The sequence below is a fragment of the Ochotona curzoniae genome, unplaced genomic scaffold (assembly GCF_017591425.1).
Source record: "Ochotona curzoniae isolate NIBS_2020 unplaced genomic scaffold, NIBS_Ocur_1.0 scaffold_2476, whole genome shotgun sequence".
Lineage (NCBI taxonomy): Eukaryota > Metazoa > Chordata > Mammalia > Lagomorpha > Ochotonidae > Ochotona > Ochotona curzoniae.
In genome coordinates this window covers 15065523-15087829 of record NW_024467095.1, presented here as the reverse complement: position 1 = coordinate 15087829, position 22307 = coordinate 15065523, and the positions used below count along the sequence as shown (strand labels likewise).

Here is a 22307-nt window from a genome sequence, read left to right as displayed (position 1 = left end):
CAGAGTCCCTATATTATCCTCTTTCCTGTACACAGTTTCTCCTGTTATTAATGTATTACATTGATAAGGTCCATTTGCTACAATTAACAAGTAAACATTGGTGCTTTATTATTAACTAAAATCTCTAGTTTCAGAGTCCCCTAGTGTTTTTTTTATTTGAAAGGTGAAGTTACAGGCGGGTGGGGAGATACAGAAAGAGAGCCCTTCCCTCTGCCAGTTCACTCCCCAAATGATTCAGACACCAGAGCTGGGATAGCCCAGCCTTAAGCCAGGAGGCAGGAGCTTCCTCCAGGTCTCCCACTGGGTACAGGGACATAACACTAGGGCTGTCTTCCCTTGTTTCCCCAGACACACTAGCAGGGAGTTGGATCAGAAGTAGAGCAACCAGTTCACTAACGAGCACCTCCTGGGGCTGCAGGTATGGGAAGTGGCAGCTTTACTGGTTGAAACTGCCCCAAATCCTCTGGTGTTTACTGGATGCCCTTCTCTGTTTCAGGATCTCGTTCGGGAGACCACACTGCATTCAGTTCTTGTCTTAGGCTGCTGTGGACTGTGTCGGTTCTCGCAGACTTGCCTTGGTTTTTTTTTTTTTTTTTTTTTTATGATCTTGGCAATTTTTAGCAGTTCTGGGCAGGCATAGTGAAGAAAGCTGCCCTGCTGGAACTTGCCTAGGATTTTGCTAAGGATTAGATTGGGTTATGGGTTTGGGAGGGAGATCACAGAGGCCAGGTACCATTTTTATCAAGTCATTTGCTTGTGATTTATGGGTGTGGGGGTTACTGTGATCACCTAGTGGTAAGTCGTGGCTGTTGCGTTTCCCATTTGTGTGCTGTGCTCTTTGGAAGGAAGGCACCGTGTGCAGCCCTTATGCAGCTGGGGAGCTAAGATGGAGGCCAGGGTGCAGAGAGTATCTGCATGCCTTATTTGCAATTCTTCTGCATGGGACAGTGCCTTCTCTGTGCTGTGTATCATTTGATTCAGTAACTTGTGTCAACATAGACTCAAGGGCACTGATTTTGCATTTTGAGTTATTCCAATACTATGTTATTTTTGTGGCTTATATTTTCCCAGCTTTTGGGCAGCGCCTTGAGTTGACTGCTTGCCTCTATGGCATACTCCATCAGGGTGGGGGTCTGTTTCCCATTTGTATTTATTACGTTTGAGTGCTGAATTTTGTAATACTCACTGCTCTGGGCTCATCTCGGTGCATTTTCTGCCTTAGTCCTATCCAAGGAGCACTGCTTGTTAGAGAATGGTATTAGGAAGCAAGATCTGGGGAGTAGCTTCCGTGTTCCTAAGGTGCTGTGTTGGCTGATTGTCTGATGAGATGCAAGCCCCTGGAGCTCCAGCACTTGGTCTGCTTTGGATGCCTTCACTGACTTACCGTACACACTCGGGGTGGTGTCTGCATGCACAGTCGTTTCTTGAATGAATGCATTAGGAAAGTGAATCATGTGCACCAAACGTGGAGTATTTTGTTTCTGTCTTGATGCAGCAGCAATCCCTCATGGAAGTGTCCTATCTTCTCTTTTCTGTTCTAATCAATGCCCCCTCCTTCCTATGGAATTCATTACCCCGCTCTTTTTTTTTTTTTTTACCTTTATCCAAGCAATCCTGATATTACATTGAGGTATTAAATAATATCTCAAACTCTTTTTGGAAATAGAATGGAATTCTACATGAATTCATGAAGAGCAGTCCATCATTAATGTGGACCCATAGAGAATTGATTAGAAGCGGAAGGGACGTCAGGTATCCTCCAGCCAGGCCTCCTTGTGTTTCCAGTTAAGCTCATTACTTACGGGCCCTGAGTCAGTGTCTGGTGCACGCCTGGGTTCATGCAGTCCACTCTGCTGCCTTTGCTCTTGGCATCCTATACGACACTCTTCTTCCCACACCTACAGGACTTGGCTCCAGGCCTCTAAGAGGGTGTCAGTGGCCCTACCTTTGTGCCCATTATTCTGTTCCTGCTCCTTTTTCCTTCCCTTCCCAAAGCCCAAAAGGGCATGAATAGGAGAGGGTGGTCAGAACTGAGGACACAGATGGTCATGAGCAAAGGAAATCATTCAAGTTCCTTTCCTACCACCTGTGATCACTGTGACCCTTACACCTCTCTAAGTCAGTTGAGAGAATGAAGAGAATTCCCCAAAGAAGCTTAGACTATTAAGTTTGAGTGATGGCAGTGATTTGCAAACCAATGATGCCAAATGTCTGGCATCTGTCCTCTGCCAGGCTCACCAAAGCAGTTCAGCTGTGTGATGAGTTCCAGATTCTAAGCATAACACCCTCTTCTGATAAACACCTTGATAAAAAGCCTACCGAGTTAGGAACCTGTGTGTGTGAAAGTCCAAAGCAATAGGGATCTTTCCCAGAGGACTTCCTCTTCTAGGCAGTGACTATGACATCCCACAAAGGAGAACTGCATCCAGGTTTCCCCCTCGGCCTTCTCTGTCCAGCTTCCCCACTGTCACTCTTAGCTTCTGCCCTACTGAGAAACATAGTATTGTATAAAGTCTGGGAAGTTATGAGGCACTGTGCCTTACATTTCATGACTCTGGGTCATGCCTTAGGAGTCAGAGAGAGGAGTCATGGAGCAGAGGACCACATATGATAGATATTTGGGATGGGAGACTGAATCCGATGAGCTGGTGACTTACCATGATGCAAAGTTCATAGCAAACTTTCTGTAAATGTTAGCTGTTCTTTGTATACCCTAAGTGAAGATCATTTTAATGCACAGAGAGATGTTGATGATCTATCATGGCCAGTCACAGACCACCCTGGCACAGAAACAATCTCCTAACCCTGAAAATCTGCTTGTATCCTTCTACATGGAATTTCTCTAGAACATCATAGCCACTCTACTAACTTTTTGTTTTACAAACTTTCTTTCAAAATCCTAGGCAGAGAGTCACAAACCACTTTATATGATGGAATATGTCTTACCCCTTCAAAGGTACATATTAGCATTTGATAGTTACATTCAGAACAAGTCCTAGGGGAGTAAATGATGTCAGTGAAAGACATTTAGGAGAGGAGGCACACTGTCACAAGAATTGGGAAATAAACCCCCAGGTTTACCTAAAGGACAGTGAGGCTCCAGAGCCCATCATTCCAACAGCCCAGGCAGCAAGAGGGCTTTATTTTCACCTTGAAGTTATATCAGACACAGAAAAGATCCATGCTTGCCATCTGAACAGGCCTGGCTCCATTGTAGACATGTATCCCAGAAGATACCAGTAAGCAGCCTTGACCCTGAAAACCCACATCAAAAGGCCTCTATAACCTGCCATTCTGATGTTCAATTAAGCTACAGTGTCACATATTCAATGAGCAGGGGATTGCTTTATCATTGAATTCCCAGATGCAATTGCAGAAGACCCTGGAAGGAATGAGAATAAAATGGTTGGCGAATGCATGGAGAAGAGCTTCTTGGAGCAGAGCCAACCCCCATCTCTTAGACACCTCTGCACATGCCTCCTAGCAGCCACCTTCCATTCCCTACTGGCCAATGGTTTGAATCATTGTTCAGGAGGCAGAGTCATCCATTCTTCTCCCAAGAGCGAATTAAGGTTGCATCATAGGAAACTAGTCCAGACCCCAGGGAGCCTTGGATGAGCCATGTGACACTGGGAAAGTTACTTAGCTGCCTTTCATGCCTTGCTTCAATTTTCCCATCAATTAAAGAGAACTAAAAATAGTACCCAGTGCAGGCATAGCTGTGAGAGCTACAGAGTTAACTACTGTGGAGAGCTCACGATAATGTCTAGCATTGTTCTCTGTAAATTTTTAGATGCTATTAATTTAGCTACTGAGATATTTCTTCTTTTAATAACCACTTTCAGTGTCACTCTGCTCTCAACAACCTCAGCCATCACTGCCAGCACCATACAAATACCCTTACATGCAGGGGGATGGGAAAGATGAATTGCTTAGACAAGAAACATCCCAAGACAATCACCATGCTACTCATTCCCTCACTCATTCATTTAATAGACTCCAGTTGTCTTATCATGTGTCAGACACTGTTGAAGCACTTGGGACACAAGAGGGAAAAGGATTGAAGTCCTCAAAAAAAAAAAAAACCTTAGATTCTAGTTTGAGAGCGAGATAAAGAATAAGTACAGTTATACATAATAATATGTGGCAGGTGATAAGAATGATGGAGAAAAAGAAATTGGGAAAGAAGGATGATGAGGATATCATAGATGATGCACAGGGCATGGAAGGCCTCTCAGTGGTGATGACATTCTAACGGGCTTGAGTGAAGGGAGGGAGGTAGTCACAGGAAGACCTGTCCACAAGTAATGGAAGACCTGGTGGAAGAAGACCGAGAGGACACTGGCAGTAAGATCATCTCCATTGCCATTGCGATTGTTGGGAAAGACCGCCTCCCTGCACCATGGCTTTCAGTGCAAGTAGAAAGCCCCAGAATGTGGTGGTGGCTCCACATGGCTTGCTTACCATGAAAACGTGGGTAATATCTGAAACAACTTCACATGCCTCTCTCTCTGGGGCTTGTCTTGATTTTTCTTTCAGTGCTTTCCAAGCTTCAGAGACAAGAGAACTTGTCAGGCAAGCTCTGGCCCTTGAATTGAGCCAGAAATCAAAGAAAAATGCTGGTTTCTGAAGTTAAGTGGAGACGACTCCTAGTTTGTTTAAAAGCTGCTCCCAGGAAACAGAGGGAGGAGCAGGTGTGAGGGAAGATTCTCTGCCATCCCTTGTTGGGAGAGTTGGGGAGGGGGCAGTGAAAGTAGAGGACAAGGTGGGGGTAGATGAGAACAGTTGAGGAGTGTTCAGAAATCACTAGACTAAAAGAAACCTGGGAGGAGGGTGTCTCTTCCCTCTTGAGGCTCCTTGCCACACCTGCTGCTTCAATGACTGCAATGAACTGCATGTGCCAGGGTCTTGAAGCTTCAAGACCAAGGCAGACCACAAGAGCTGAGAATAAGACTCCTCTGAAATAGGCTGAGAGCGCATTGTTAGCAGACACACTGGAGGGTGCTAAGATGAGTTAGGTTTCAGCTCTGCCTGGACACCAGAGAGTTGAAGAACTAGCCCAGATCAGAGAGCTAGAGAGAAGGACCTGGGCACAGCTCCTGCAGTGCACAGCCAGGGCACTGTGGGCCCTGGGGCAGCCCCTCTGCACTTCCTTGTGGATGGGGGTGGGGGGTCGGGGGAGAAGTGGTAAGTTTGATTAGTTCTGCTGTGTGCACTGCACAGGGGCCTCAGAGGCCTTGAGGGGAGTGACTCTGGAGGCAGTGTGCAAAGCATCATATTGGGGAAAATTCCATAGTCCTGGAAGGGTAAATTGATTCTAGTGGACCTACCATTTCATTCTACTAGAAGCTGGGCCACCAGGAAGTATATGTAATGACTTACATCTTATCACCATGTCTCAGATATTGAAGAACAGGAGCCTGTGCAATACTACGGAACCTTCCTGAAATTCCTGAGTCCTTCTGATCCCAAACATGCTTTCCTGTGAAAAGATCATATTTTATATGATCCTGTGTCTTGGGGTTTAGAAAATAGTTTCAACCCTATTGATGCCATGGGAAGATCAAGAATGTTCAAGATGTGATTGTGGAAGAGGCAGGCCCATGCTCACTTTAGTGAGCCATTTGAACCTGCCCTGTTCTTATGATTCATCCAATGGGCAGTCAGCTATTAGGTACTACTTACTTTGAGTCCTGAGCACTTTGCGCTTTGTTCCTACATCTCTGTAAAGAAGAATCAGACAACTAGATCAATTCATATGATACATTAGCTATTTTCCTTCCCTTAAGGGATACATTTAAATGCAAAAGATAAAAAAGAGTTCTGCATATTTTCAGCAGCAAAAAAGACTTCAATCTACCTAGCTTACCTTTTTTGGAAAGTGCCAAATGGAAAGCGAGCCGGTTTCAGATTTGGGTAACACTACACAGATCACAGAACTCTGAAGGAAGGTGGGGTCTTATTTGACCTGCAGAGAGGGGAGAAGCGGAGTGTCCGCACAGGGTCAGTGGCAGACTCTGATCTGGCATGATTTCTTTTCATCTTCTAAGCAGTCCCTTTAAGGTCAGCATTAACACTCTAATTTTGTAGATAATGAGCTAGACCCAGAGAGCCATGAAACAAGCTTAGAGTCAAACAATTAAGTAAATGACGGAGCCTTAATCTAAAGTCTTAAAGCCTTAATCTAAAGTCTTGGAGTCTTAATCTAAAGTCTTCAGACTAATCTCCTCCTTTTCCTCTGTGTTCTTGGGATGCCGGCAAGAAAAGGAAAGGCCACCCAGGATGAAGACACAGGCCTAGAGACGTCACCTCAGTTCACTCACCCGCAAGATTTACACTCCCGAGACAGTGGGAGCCTCTGCCACTCCCACCTGCCAGGAGCAGGGGTGAGACAGGAAGGATAAAACAAGGCAGGCCCCTTGTACCACCAAAGCAATTCTAGACGGATTGTCTGTCATGCCAGGCCAGACACTGAATCCAAATCCTATATGTCTGGGCAAATGTATCCTTTGGAAACTTCCATTTTTCCACTTGTAAAAATTGTGTATACCTTGGAAATTTGTTGTGAGAATTAAATGACTTGGTTCATGAAACGCTTAGCCCCGCGCCTGGCATAATGATGCTTACATCCAGGTTCTTATAGTCTACGCAGTTCCTAGCGTGCCTGTCCTTTAAGTGCCTTGCCCAAGGTCACACAGTTCTCAGAACCAGGATTCCAATTCAAATCTCTTTGACTCTGATGCCTGTGTTTTTAATTAGCTTGCAGCACCATCTCCCAAGTAATAATTACCTTATTGACGTGCTTATGACCCTGAAAGAGCCCGTGACCTGGTAGAGTGAGGCACTGTCCCCAGGAATGTCTCAATGTGGGAGACAAAGGTGGTGTTCTCGTGTCACAAAAGAAAAAGCTCATGGAATATCTCAGAGAAAAGAGAAAATGAACATCTTTGGAATTCTTACGTTTTTATAGGTTCTGAGACCAGAGACACATCTTGGAGAAAGGTGATAGTCTTTACGTGTCACATCCATAGTGCCACCACCCCTCTCCCCTTCACCCCTTGGAGTCTGATCTCTCTTCCTGCCCTGTGGAGGAGGCTGCCTTCATGGAGACACTTACTGTTGGCTGCTACTTCTGTCCCTGACCTTTGTTTTTCAGTGATTCTAATCTTTAAAAATCATTCTTTTACTCGGAAGGCAGAGACAGGGAGAAGTCCCATCTGCTGGTCCATTCTTCAAAGTTCTACAGCAGCAGGGGCTCTGCCAGAGCTGGAGTCAGCAGAGGGGAACTCCATGCAGGTGTCCTCTGTGGGTGATGGGGACCCAGGCTACCGTGGGCCATCACTCTGCTTTCCCAGGGTCTGCCTCTATGAGCAGCTAGAGTCAGGAGTTAATACCAGGACTCAAACCCAAATGTCATGATATGAACCTGTGTATCTAGCTCTTAGGCTAGATGTGTACTCGCTGACAGCTGATCTTGAACTTCCTCTTCCAGTTGCTTGATCTGTCCCCATGTCTTGTCTTCAGTGGAAGCATGCTCGTGACTTTTCCTTTTCTCTGTGCTCTTTTCTGTTTTGCCCTTTGCTCTATTTTTTAATGTGGGCTGTTGATTCTTTTTTTCCTTTTCCCTTATAAACACGTCTCCTTGTCAACAACACCCACCCTCGCAGTGAAAATTATCTCTACACAGACAAATCTGGTAAGTGTGTATGAACCATTCTTTTCAGAGCTCCAGCCTTATGATTTTAATTCCTTACGAGATATCTCCACCCTCCTGGAATCCCAAGCATTCCTCCCTTTGTCTCCCTATATTATGCATGTACTGCATGTTCATTGAACACGTGTCAGATGTTGGGTTTATTGTGGGTACCCAGTGAAAATCAGCACCTATATTTTCCCCATTAAAATGAGCTTCCTAGTTTCCTAGAAGATGAGTCTATCATCCCAAATCCTGTTTCCCTTTTTCAGTTTACCCTTAGCTTTCCATCAGTTGTCAGCATCTGCCAACACTTCAATATTCATCATGGCCCATTCATCTATTTCAGTTCTCTGAACTCCATCTGGGTCCTTGTTACCATGGCAGTGGTTTGGGCCCCACTGAGCCTTTGGTGGAAATCTCTGCCTCACGGTTTAGTGAATAACCTCTAAGCCTGTATTTTCTTATCCGTAAAATTGAGACATTGCTGGCTACTCTCTAAGGTTGTCATATAGATGAAATGAGAAAACATAAAAGAAAAAAATCCAGTAGAAAATAGTCATTCCATAATTGTTCATTTCTCTACTGTCCACTAAATTCATCTTATCCTGTTTTTCTGAAATGTACATATTATCATGTCATTTCTCTGATGAAAAAATATTCCGTTGCTGCCTGTTCACAGATGAAAGGCCAAGGTCCCCCAGCTTGGGGTGTTATGTAGTCATAATCTTGTGTCATGTGTCTTCAGTTCCAAGTTTTGTTTGTCACTCAAACTGAGCACGCTCACTGTGCACCTCCATGCCTCCTGTCTCTGCCTGCTGAAGTCTATGCTCTCCTTAAAGCTCAGCTTGCAGTAAGTATCTTCTAGAAATCTCTTTGAATCATCTTAAGCTAAAACTATACTCTAACTCTGAACTCAAAGACATCACTTTTAACATATTAATGGCATTTGCCTCATTGTGAGTATCTTGGAAAACAGATTCCTAGTCATTTGGCAACTCCCTTCTGAGTCACAACCTCCACATTTGCAGTTCCTTCTTTGTTGGGTACTCCTGGTATTGTTTTGTCTTCTTTATTTTAAACCTTAACAGGGTTTGTGGTAACTTCGACTAACTGGACTTTGCTCTTGTCTGCTGCAATGACATACATTAAAGTCAGTATTCCTTCCTCCAAACATCTTTCAGAGATTTGAAGACAACTCTTATCAAACTTAATTATCTGATTTTTCAACTGCGTTCAACTCTGTGGACATTCATCGAGTTCCTACTGTGTGGCAGACATGGTGCTAGTATCCTGGACAACCAAACTGAGGCAGGAGTGGCCTTTGTCTTAAGGCCACCAAGCAAGTGGTGGAGGCAGATAAGTGATCCATTAAGTAGAGTGGCAGGGGACTAGAGCTGCAAGCAAAGGATGCTGTGAGTACACACAGGAAGGGAGCCTCCCTTTGCCAGCAAGTCCAAGAGCAGCCCCACAGGAGGCCAGGGATGGAGGCTGGAGGAGGCTGAAAGAGGCTGAAGGAGGTGAACTTGCTCTGTCCGCATCATTGCCCCTCAAAGGACTTTTCAGTTTTCATCTGTCAAGTGAAGCTGCTCAAGTGGACCTGGGCTTGGCAACTTTTCAGAAGCAATGTGCCAAGTCTTTATTTATTCATGCTACTGTAGGGGTTCACATATCATCAATATATTTTAGTTTTTATATGTTTCTATGTAACTGTACTCTATCATGAATGAAGCATAAAGTTCTTTTATCTTAAAAAAAAAAGTGCATAGGCAGCTTTATAAAAACTTAAAATCTAAATCTAGCATGCCATTTGACACCCCCACATACCCAGTTTTGTCTCTAAATAGAAAGAAATGCCAGTGACCAGTGTCCTTCCCATTGCTGCTCTAAACAAATCCTAGCACTTTGTTCTGAAAGATTTTACCATGTTCACAGCCACAGCTTATTTAAAATAATAGTTTATTAATGAAAACACCTGCTCTGGCTCAACTCAATAGCTTCAGAAAAGTTCCATGCAGATTACATTCCTGACAGGCCTCCTGGTCTCAAGTTCAACTCTTATGGTGTTTGAATCCGTTTGAACCAGGAAAGCTGCATGTCCATTCTCCCCTGATCTCAGCATCCTCATTTACCCTTTTCTTTAGGAAGATACGGACCCTGTTGAGAGGAGTTCAACAGTTCATGGGACCTAGCACCATCAAGATCCTCTCTCTTTGCATGTAGTTCCATGTGGTCAGCATTCCTGGGGCCAAGGCCCAAGACCCAGGCTGGCTTTGGGTGGCCAAGTCGGAGGCCCCCTACTTTGTTTCTGGGACTCATGACTACAAGTGCATCTACTCAGTAGGCCAAAAGGCTCACTTAGGAATATCCACCTGATATGTGAGCCTGGGGAAGAAGTCTTGTTGAGATGTTGGTTGTGGCTGTGAGCCAAGCCACAACTGTCACTCTGGCCTTATCAGTGTTTATAAAGCTGGTCTATTTCTCCCCATCTACCTCCTCTCTGTGGCTGTGTTCTGCATAGAGCTTGAATTCAGAAGGGAGGTGGAAGAGGAGTGAATAACCATCATCCTTCAAACCCCAAGAGGGAAGTAGAGCTGAAAGGGTAGCTAAGCCAAAGCCGGGAAGGTTGCACAATGCAGTTGCAGGGGGAGGGGAGGACATCTGGGATAGACTGAGGGCAATAGCCAGTACCTTTATGTCATCTTCTGTCCTGTGTCTGTCCAGAGAGTTTCATTTCTGATTTGTTGCAAAGCTACAAAGATTCTCCCTAGAAGGGACTCAGTGTTCTGATCTTGATTCATTTCCTTCATTGATCTGAATCCTGCTCCTCATAGAAAACTCCTATCCCCCCAGAAGGGGTCGCCCTTCTACCTGTCACTGTGAGTGAAGTTATGTACAGGTTGCTATGGGTTTCCCACTTCAGTCCAAAAATCTGCAGCAAGAATTTATTAATGGGGACCATGGCTCCGAAGGATGGCGGAACTTCCTTGGCCTTGCACTGGATGACGATAGGGCCGCCTCTCCCAGTGTCACCAGCTCATGAATAGCTCTTGTCTAAACATCCTCATATGTGGTGCTCTATTGGGAGATAAGAGAATTTTTCCACTTCATTGATGTCTGTACAGCTTGAGAGGCCATAAACCTATATATGAAAAAATAGCAGTGAGAGACAGCCTAGTAAGTGGATGAAGTCTATCCCGGACTCTCAGAACCCACACTTCAGAGATGCGTGGCCTCAGACAACCTACTTAACCTCTCTGTGCCTTTCTTTCCTCATCCAAGCCTCACAAAGTTGCTGTGAGGACTCAAAGAGCTGATATTTACAAAGCACTTGCAATAATGCCTGCCATGTTACAGCTTCATACATATATGTAAGTAGTATAAAGCTGTGTATGTATCCAGTGGCCCAGCCATGAGGTGACAACACACAAATCAAGTGGGTGAAGGGTATCTTCTGAAAGAAAGGCCAGGGATAAGCTGACAAATGTGCCAAGCAGATGGAAACATAAACCAAAGCAGGTGGCAGGCTCACCCGATCTTTTGGCGAACACCCCAAGCTTCTTCCTCTACTAATTAACATGGCAGTGGCTTGGATCAGAGAGGGCAGAAGCCAGAGGGATTTCTTTCAGGAGTCAATTTCTTTCAGACACTTAAACAGCTGGGTTCCAATCTTTCCACATTTAAAATCAAGGCAATGTAGAGCTGAACCCCATATGCACATTGAATGTCAAATAATGGCATCTGATGATCTCATACTCCAGTCCCATCTGTGTATGTCAGCAGGTGAAGAGCAGTATCTTCTCTCCAGGAGGTCCAAAACAGGCGACAGCCAACTCTGGAACAAATCAGTGGGAGTGGCACCTTCTTACCCCAATGCCTTAGTAGGGACCTTAGTAGGACTACTAACTGTGGTTTATGGTCAAGAGGATTGTGGCCCAGAGTGAAAGGAAGTGTTCATCTGTTTGGTAGGCAGGGGGAAGATTGGAGCTGAAGTTTTCTGATTCTTGGTGAGGATGCTTTCCATTAAACCATCTCCTGAGTATCCCACATCCCTACCAGCAAGCTGGTGTGAGCTAAGTTGGTGGACCCCTGAATCAAGAGAACCTTATCACTAACTACCAGCCCAGGAATTCAAATGTAATGATTTCTGTACCTGTAGCAGGGGGTGATGCACCATTCCCTGCAGAAGGTCGTGATGAGATGGATCACAATAGCAATAAGGAAGCTGTGAGGACAGGGGCAGTCTGCAGGAGGTCTTATAGTATTTCAAGCAACATCCGTTACCATGAAATCCATGGAACGATTGCCCTGTGGCTTAGAATCTCCCTAAGCCCATGGCCATCCACCAGAAAGAGCTGATCTAGGAAGAGGAGAGACCAAAAAAAAAAAAAAAAAAAAAAAGGCAGAGGCAGGAAGATGGCATGCTCTAAGTGGCTTTACTCCTGGAAGCACTCTAATCACAGCTTCAGAATGCTCCTTTCTGCACAGCTGTGGATGCCACTCTCAGTTTAGTTAAGAAGCCAGTTGGAACCCACTCACTCTCAGCTCTGAATCAAGGCCCAGATGGGTAACAGGCTGCGAAGATTCACATGGAAAAATAGGTGATGCTGCACTCCTAAGTCATTTCTTTTTTGCAACTCTCCCTCCCACTCAGTGTAGAAACCTCAGAGCAGATCTGCCCAACTTGGCATGCTGCAGGATGTGAAAAAGCCAAGGTCAGGTGGGAAGACAGGTGGGGCCATTATCTGCTTCCTTGCGTTTTTTTTTGTTTTGTTTTGTTGATTTTTTACTGGAGGCAATGGCAGCAAGTGGAATGGCGAGTTAGTTGTGAGATCCGTTTCCGACATCTGTTTGTGCCATTCGAGGCTTTACAGCAAAATCAGATATTTGCTCTGTCATGCGCTTTGAGACCACTGACAAATAATTTAACTGAGGATTGCTAGGTGAACTATATAATGTATTTGCTGTACAGATAAATACACACATACATATATTTATATGTCGATATAAAAAGCTCACGGGAAAGCGAAGAACTACAGATGGCACACAAGCTGAGACTGGGCTTCCTGCTTCTGCCTCGGTCCGTCATTCTGTGAACCCCTAGCATGACCTCCTCGTGAGGAAGAGTAGGGGGAGTATTGTATTCAAAAGAAAAAAGATGGAAAGTGTTCTGGGGAAATTCAACATCATAAAAATGCAGCTCTCACAGCCATTTAATAAACAACTGTGGGGTGACTGGTGGCGCTACCTCAGTTCTGGAGGAACTAGGATCAGAACCTCTGCACTTACAAAAGATCCCGATATGGATGTTTATTGAAGGTCTCTTTGTAACATTGAGGACTCTGAGACAGTGCAGATACTTGCTAGTGGAGGACTGGTGCATTTGGTACATATGTGCTATGTGATAAACCTTACCTTTGTTAAGATTTTAGATATAGGCATGGAATGTTCCCACAAGATATTAGCAGGGCCAGTATTGTAGTGTAATGAGTGAAACCACTGCATGCAATGCCAGTAACCTGGCCTGGCTGTCCCACTTCTAATCCGGATTTTTGCTAGTGGCCTGGGAGAAACAGCAGAAGATGGTCTAAGTCTTTGGGCTCCTGCCATTTTAGAGCTTCTAGCTCCTGATTTTGGTGTGGCGCAACCCAACCAGCAACTGACAACTCTCTCTGTCTCTTCCTCTTTCCCCCTCTCTCTGTAACTGTTTCAAATAAAGAAATCTCTATCTTTTTGCCCAAGTTATTTTCATTTTTCATGCCCTCTCCAGTTCCAGTTAAAAACACTTACCTAGAGGGAAAACAAACATCACCAATGTTAGCAAAACACCCAAGGTCATAGAGATGGCAATAGAATAAGCCAGGACAAGGAAAGACAGCAGAGTGAGACTGTGGCTAAGCAGGACTGAATGGAGTTCCAACTGACTGCTTCTTGGGACAGTGGCCTTCCATGGCTACCACACAGACCAGTGTAGGAAATGTGATGGGGACTGTGAGGAAGACATGGTTGGTCTTATGGAGCTTATGACATTCACTACAAAGTGACTACCAGACTGGGGGAGGAAGCAATCAGCAAGTTCTTCCAAGGGGGAGAAGCTACTAGAACAAAATGAGATCAAGGAGACTCCCTGTGGGAGGGATGGGGAGCCAGTAAGGAAAATGAGAGTGTCTCATCAAGTCAGGCACCAAACCTAAATTGATTATGATTTTTTTTCCCCTAGTTACTTTTTAAAATTCCATGTTGAGACAAAAATAATAATGAAGTTTTTACAAAGGTCTTCAACTCATATGACACAGTGATTACAGCAATTTTCTTCTTGTTTTCTTCTTTTTTAAATTATTTGTTTGAAAGGCAGAACAACAGAGAGAGACAGAGAAATCTTTCGTCTGCCTGTCCTCTCCCCAAATAGCTACAATAGCCAGCTCTGCACCAGGCTGAAGCCAGCAGCCTGGAACTCTGACCCAGCGTCCCATGCGGTGGCAAGGACTCAAGTACTTGGACCATAATCTGCTGGCTTCCCAGGCACATTAGCAGGAAGATAGATCAGAAGAGGAGCAGCTGGGTTAACCTACTATGCCACAACACACTTCAGGCTGGTGCCTTTGGCCTGCTCTCAGTCTGTCTGCCAGTGTCACCATGTGACACCCCTGGAGGCTGAAAGCTCGCAAAGGTCACAGAAACACTCTGTCACAGAGGAGGGGCTGTCTCAGAGGCAGGTGTTGACCCCCGTAAGCTCTGTGGTTCTGCTTCTAACCAAGTTCAAGCATGAGGCATTCCGAGCGAGCACATTCTCTGGTTTCTGCAGACAGGGCTGCAAGAGAATTGAGTAACTGATGCACAGGAGAACAGCGACCACATGTCTCCCTGTCCTTAAGAACAATTTTTCTTCAACCTCACTTAAGGCTTCCCATTTCTAATATTATACCTTACATGTAGAAAGCAATTTTAACTTCTCTAAGCCTTTTCATACGCATCATTATTTCTCTTCAAAATAATCTTGCAGAGAGAGGGTATTATTCTGAGGCCAAATTTCTGCAACAAAAACACTTCTGAAATCCAAGGTACCAATTGAAACAGTCAGGAATGGTCGTGCACAGGCACACACCCCCTCCTCAGCAACATAGCATTTCAGGAGGAGGCTGGAAGAACAAGTCACAATGTTCCCTGTTGTAGATTTTCACTTCAAAGCTCCACTGCCTAGAAATCCCAGTTCATCCAGTGACATTGATGTCATGCTCCGTGCTGTGTATAACATAGAGACACTACCGCTACCAGTTCTTGAGGAAGTGATAGACTAGCTGAACAACTGAGACTCAGCAAGAGACAGTTTCTATAATTAGTTGTCAGGTTGCCTATTTCAGGCCATGCAAGCTTTAGGGATTAAGGAAAAGTAATGGATGCTGTTGTGCTGGCATACTCAAGGAACGTGTTTTAGGAGGTACAGGGTGTGGCTTGAACCATGAAATAATGTCAAGGATTCTCTGTGGACTGGCTGGAGGATGGGGAGGTCAGTTAAGGAGCCTGGATGATGTCAATTCCCACTCAGTGAAATCCTTCAAAGCACCCACACACTCTTGGCCCTTTCCTCTGATGAGTCCTCTATTTGTCTCGGGGAGTTTGTAAAGGCTCTAGGATTAGCATCATGGCCACCAAGGTCGCAGATCTTATGATCAAATCTAAGCATGTGAGCAAATGAATGCCTTAGTGGAAATGAGTGGGAATGAGCACACACACCCAGGTGAGGGAGACAAGATGGCAAGAAACCGGAAAATGCTCACCAGGCTTGATCATGTACTATAATGCAACATCAAGAAACCAGTTATTCTGTATTTGCCTGTTGGATTAGTTTGCCCAGACCAGGTTGTTGGAAATGCAGAAATTTCTCATGGTTCTAGGGGTTGGAAACCCAACAACAGGGCCTTGGTAGGGTGACTTCCTGCAACGCCTCTCTCCTTCATTTGCAGGTGGCCTCTCACTTGCTGCCTCTTCATGTGATCATCCATTGAGATGTGTGCACCCCATCATGTCTGTGTATCCTAGTCTCCCCCTCGTCTAGGGGCACCACAGTCAGATTGGATGAGGACCCACTCTAATTGCCTCACTTTACTATAATCACCTCTTTAGAGGTCCAGTCTTTAAATACAATCATTTGAGGTCCTGGCGGGGGAGGCAAATTAAGACTTCAACATATAAATTTTTTTAGGACTGTGGGAGAAACAATTCAGTCTATGACTCCTGAGTTCCCAGGTATGGTAACCACTGCACCAGATGTGTGGAAACCAAGGGATAAAGGATGTGAGCTCCTATGAGTGGGCCAGTCCCTCTGGTTGCTTGGATTGAGGCTACTACATTATTATAGAGTCGTCATGCAATGTCCAGGCACACCCTCATGAGCACACACGGCTGTCTGTGGCAGAGAGGTGACTTCTGGACTCCACTCTGTCCAGAGTACTTCCTCTGCTTGCAGAATGACTGGCAGTTCTGTCCTCACTCCGAGCATTCTCTTTCTGGATGCATCCAGCCTCCTTTGCCCCATCTCCATGGATCCCTAAAGCGCCTTTGATGCAAAGCCCTGTGATGCACCTGTTGCTGACTGATGATACAGTCTATATCATTCACTAGGCATTTATATTCTGTGCAGGTCTGAGCAAAAGCCATGAAGTGCTCTGCAGAGCTGAATACTGCTGAGGCATTTCATGTCAGAGAGGAAGGGTTCCGTCTCTGTCAGTTTCCTGGGATGTCGCTATTGGAGGAGGAGGAATCCCTTTTCTGTTTGATTGGCTGCTTTACACTTTTAAAGATTGGAGGGAGGCTAAAGGAGGGGGGAGTCTCATGGATGACTGGCCCCGTTTCTTCCCAGACATTCCTGACAGACACATCCACACAAACACTTGTGTCAGATAGTCCATGGTCACAGCAGAGTCCCTCTCTGCATAGCAACAAGGCACATGGCAGCACTGGTGACATACAGACATCAGTCCTCAGCCCAGGGAGTAGAAAATGTCACACAGATGGATTTCTGGGAAGCTGGAGAAATGCGCTAGTAAAGTTTTAGGCATAACTTGATCACGTAAGGAACTGATGTTTGGGAAAATGGACTGTACATGGCAACACGCAGCTCTCTGGATCCCGGGGAGGCGGGGCGGGGGGGACTTTTACAAGGTCCTTGGCCTCCTAGGAGATGGCTTCTTGAATCAGTAAGAGCATTTCTACTGCCTTGCCTGAGGCCTACACATTGGTTCTGTTTTTCTGCAAGCCGCACAACTGTAGCCATGCTGTGTTGGCATCTCTGAGAGTCTCTAAGAGGCGTGGGAACATGTGTTCCCCTCTCCCCTCTCTTTCTGAGCGAATCCAGCTGCAGCCACATCAGAGGCACCATCTTGTCTACACGATGCACCTGAAATTTGTGTGCAGTAGACTGAGCAAAGAATTCCCACCGTAACTTTGAATATCAGCTTTTCAATAGCCTGGTCATTAACCTTTAAGTTGGGACTGGGATAGAACCATAGAACTGGATTGCTGATTAAGTGTTCCCTGGTGACATTTGAGGGTTACAAAAGAATTAGGTGCTTCAAAGCACCACTACCCTGGTTTGGCATTTCTTAACATTAGCAAAAAGTTCCAGGGATCCTGGTTTTTGCAATTGCACTAGTTAAGGCATTATGCTTCCCATAATTTGCAAGCAGGAACTCAATCTAGTAGCCCCTGAGCAGACATCAGGACTTGAAGGAAGCCAGGAGGAGTGTGGGTGTTTGGGATCAGGGAGCTCACAATTCCTCCATTTTAGCCCAGAACTCTCCAGTTTCAAGGCTCAAAGTCCATTTTGTAGACCTCTCCCCACCCCTTCCTCAAATCCCAAGCTGTCAGTATACTATTGGTCAGGGAAGCAAAGCTTTGGAAGACCTTAAGGAGACTTGGGCTTCTGGAGATGCCCCCTGAAAGGCTGTGTGTGACCAGGGAACATTTTGAATGCATGTGACTCCAGGAACCGGGTGTGAGAAGGGGGAGGTAGTTGACTGCCTCAGTGGTGTACTGGTGATGGCCCGAGGCAGTCTTGGGGAGTATGTTGCTAGGAGTGTGATGAAGAAGAAGATGTACAGGTTTGAAAAGACAAATGGGTATGAGAGGCAGGGAGCATTAAAAGCCCCAGAAGGACTGATGGGGAGTAGCTCAGGATAGCTGAGAAACCAAGGGAAAGAGAGATTCAAGCAGGAGAAAGTTGCAAAACAGCCAAGGAGGAGCTAAAACTAGCAAGAAAACAGAATCTAACATCTGGCAACCAGGGAAACATCCATAGAAGAGGTGACAGTTGTGGGAAGGAGAAAGCTGTGATGGATGTTGCCATGAGGACTTGGCAAGACTGGGTGTGAACGCAGCACCCCGTCTTTCACATTCACTGGTACAGAAGGGCCAGTCCTGGAGCCTTGCAGTTCCCCTCGCTGCCTTCCAGCCACGTGCTGGCAGGTGGACATGGGTGGGGTGCGTGCAGAGAAGGAAGGCTCCAGAGCAGGGCAGTGGGTTGCAAGGTGACATTCTAAGTGATTCCTGGAAGAATGCCAGGTGGGAGGGCCATCAAAGGAAGCTGTGGGTGAAGCATCGTAGGCAGTGTTGCATCTGTATAGCTCACAGCCTGTGCCAGCCATGCCCTCTCACTCCTAGAGGGGCTTTAGAGAGAGCGGCACCAGAGCTGCAGGGTGCAGAAGATGCTATTCCCCGTGTGTCGGCAGGTCTTGTTAGTACAAGCTCTCAGCCTGCTGCAAGTTGGGGTGGTGCCATCTCTTCTCTAACTGGACTCCTGAACTCTGAGCCCTTGCCAATGAGAGCCTTGGCACAGAGAGGGTAATTAGTTTTCATTTCTCATTCCAGCCAGCTGTGACTGACTGGTTGCGGCTGTCTGCCTGGGGGATATGAGGGAAGCCGGAGGGACAGAGCCAGCAGGGTTGAGATTGATTAGTGATTTCTGGCAAAGTCAGGGACTACCCCTGAGTGAAGCAGCCATTGCACTTTGCTGTCTGAAGGCAAATTCCTACAGTGACACACCTTACGTTTCCCCCTTGCAAATGAACAAAGCAAGTGATTTTTCAGAGATGTTTAAATCACTCAGATCCCTTCTTTCACTGGACTTGCATGTGAGCACAAATCCAAGCAGAGCTCTTGTGGTCAAACAGAGGGGACACAGCTGTGAGCATCTTCTGCCCCCTCCCTGTTTCCCAGGGGCAGCTGCTGATTCACCTCCAGGGATCCCAGTTGGAAAACTGCTGGGGATGTTCCCTCATGAGAACACCAGGGTGGATCTCTCTGAGGACGCTCGTTGAGTTGAGACTCCAGAAGAGCTAGAAGATGGCCACTGTGGGCAAGGGCACTAACTCTAAGTGCAACAAGCTTTGCTGGTTTGAGACACTGCAAGTTGTCTGGTGTGGCTGCAGTGTAGAGAGGGTGGGAAATGATGCTGGCGAGGCAGGCTCATCCCCTGAGGTCAGGCCATAGGCAGGGTGCATTCTGAGTATGTTATCAAGCTCTTGGAGGGCTTAAAGCAGAGAGAACTGTAATCTGATTAATTGAACCTTACTGGCCACCATTTGGGGAAAGAAGACAGGACACTAGTGATCTGATATCAGCTCATGTGGGAAATAGTGAAAGCTTGATGCAACTGAGCAGCAGTGAGCATCTCAGAAGTTAGAGCAGTAGTGAGGGTGGCATGTGGTTGGCATGTTTCATCTTGAGCACAGTGTCCTAGCACAGAGGGGCACTGAGATGAACACGGGACACACCCCTGACCCAGTGAAGACCCCTCTTTGTTTATTGCCTGCAGAAATCCTATTCATGCCACAAGATCCCACTCGCTGTGGGAAGCCCTCTGGAGGCAGCGTTGTCTCTGTGGAGTTCCCCTTAACTCTCGCACTGACCAGCTGTGAATCGTTCTTTTCCTAGAGACTGCCAGAACTGGGAAAGACCTGACCATCATCCACTCCAGGTCCCTGAGTTTGCAAGTGAGGGGACCAGGGTTCAGAGCTAAGAGAGAGCTCAGCTCTCTTGATCCCCATCTTGAACTCTTACATTTCATCCTCAACTTGCCAGTGATATTTGTCTCACATCCCCTACTAGATTAAAAGCTTTCATTCAGGTTTTAATTTTAGACTTAATGAAAGATTCTTAAGGCAAGGGATCATATCTTATTTCCGCTTATTTCCACTTTTATCTCCTACCATAATGCTTGGCCCCAACATAGAAGTTTAACAAGTATTTTCTGATTAGCTCTTTTGTGAACCACGGAGTGCCTGCCAAGGGGGTGTCCCCGTCCTCCCAAGCTAAGCTGCACCCCACCCCTAGATCTGACGTTGCCAACCAGTCACTGCTGCTGTGACTGCTGCCTGGCCAGGGTTACCCTTGGCAAGGCCGACAGCCTGCATGTGGAGCAAAGCAGAGCCTCATTCCAAGGGGAGCATATAGGGACAGAGTTCTTTTTCATTTGATTACTACCATATGACTACAGTTAGTACTGTAGTGTGATGGAAATTAGGTCCAAAACCCCAAAGCATGGGTGGTAATACTAACACAGACCACACATTATCCATTGCCATCCTTATTTACCTATCAGAGATCTCTCTTGACTAATAACATATTCTAAAGAGCTATCCCCAGAAGCCATGGTCTACACATGCATGCAGGGGCAAGTGGAATTGGTGGTTGTCACAGTACACGTGGATATTTCTGAGCAGTAACCCCTTGGTGTACAGCATAGCTCTACCAACCCTACCCTTTTCCAAGGGGCCAATGAGTATACACAAGCCAAAGAGTTCAAAACCCTGTGCTCGGGCATCCATTACTGCCTTGTCCTTGAGACAGCTTTTCTACAAGAGCCACTGAAGTGTTGTGTTTGGTCTCCTAGAGGTCCCCATGGAACCCCAGGAAGTTGCTTAGGGGGATTCTGCACTCCTGCACCTCCCCCAGGTACCCACACAGCTACAAGCAGAGGTGTGTTCTTCACACGAGAAAGAAAAGCTGGGTCAAGCAAGGTGCCTTGCCCATCTGTCTTCCCCACCCCTCAGGATTCAACCAGTGTTCATCAAAATGCATTGCTGGGAGTGGGCATTTGGCAAAGATACATGATTGTTGCTTGGGATATTCACGTTCTGTATCCAATCCTGGCTGCCGCACTTCCCTTCTAGCTTCCTACTAGTGACACGAGGAGCACAAGACACAGAAATACTAAGGAAAAGTCTAGAATTCATCCTAAGGACACCAAATATTTGTGTCAGTTAAAAACGGGCTTATAATATCTATTTCATATTATTCTACCTCTCATGGATGTTGTTTTATTGAGGAGTGGATGTGAATAAATTTTGTTAAGAGGAGACCCCATCTAGATTGGACAAGGTAACCCATGTTACCGTGGATTCTGAGGACTCACAGGTGAGAAGGCAGATGCTGGGTTTCTTGTGCTTTGGCTATGCCTTCCATGTTGTAAAGGATTATCTCACAGGGCCAGTGTTCCATGGAAAACACTCATGGTGCCAACATTCATGTTGTTTTTCTAGGAAGAGAACAAAATGTCCAGGATTTGGAATGGTTGTTAGTGAATGGATCAAAGGAGGATATAATATTGTAAGTCATGTATAGGAAAGATTTTTATTTCTTTACACAAGTAGCAAGCAGAAAGTGTTTGTTCTGTGTCCCCAACCAAAGAAAATGAAGTTAAAATGCTTTAGAAAATTGAACTGAATGCTCTTCTGCCTCACTCAATCCTACACACAAGTCTAATGAGGCATTTATTGAGTATTACCCTAAAGGGGAGATTTCTTGAGTCCTTCCAAGACGGGGAAGTTACTGGAGAATAAGGAAGCAACTGATCCCATAATGTTACTCTCCTCCCATGAATGTTCCAGACAATGCTCTTGGTAATAGCCACTCTTACCTGATTCTTCTCGTTTCTTCTCCTTAAAAAAAAATAAGTTGAAAATGTAGTTCTCTAACTTCTCTTTTTCTGTCTCCCTCTCCTTCTCCATTGCCCCACCCCATATTTTCCCCTTGTCCTTCAGGAACCTTCTGCATCATTTCACTGTGCACCTGTGTGGCTGGGATCAACTTTGAGCTGTCACGCTACCCACGCTACCTGTATGGACTCCCTGATGACATCAGCCATGGCTATGGATGGTCCATGTTCTGTGCATGGGGGGGCCTGGGCCTCACCCTCATCTCGGGATTCTTCTGTACCTTGGCCCCTTCTGTCCAACCTGTCCCGAGGACCAACTGCCCTAAATCCAGACCCGAAAATGGGACAGTGTGCTAAAGAACAAACCCATACACACACATACACACGCACACACACCCACACACACATGCACACACACATACATATATATATAAATATATATATAATATACATATATAAAATGAAACTAAATCAAGACGATGCCAGTGCCAAGGTAAAGTTGAGTTGGCTCAGGCACCCACATCTCGCTGGACTTTGTGTTGGGGGAAGCATTCCCGTGGCGTGGCTCTTCCATCCATTCCTGACTTTAGGCTTCATGGTTTCCTGAAGACAGAGTAAATACACCGACACTCACAAGAACGTCCTGCTTCCGGGTCAGTCAAGGACGGGTGCTGAGCTGGA

At 45.8% G+C, this 22307-nt stretch overlaps 1 protein-coding gene across 1 annotated transcript in view; it reads left to right on the top strand.

Annotated features, from left to right (window-relative positions):
* The window catches only part of TMEM178B (transmembrane protein 178B), a 312133-nt gene extending 290150 nt beyond the window's left edge, over window positions 1–21983 (top strand). Inside the window, exon 4 of the mRNA XM_041002210.1 lies at window positions 21733–21983. Coding sequence (XP_040858144.1) covers window positions 21733–21983 — 251 coding nt within the window. The remainder of the gene's footprint in view (window positions 1–21732) is intronic.
* The last annotated feature ends 324 nt before the right edge of the window (window positions 21984–22307 follow it).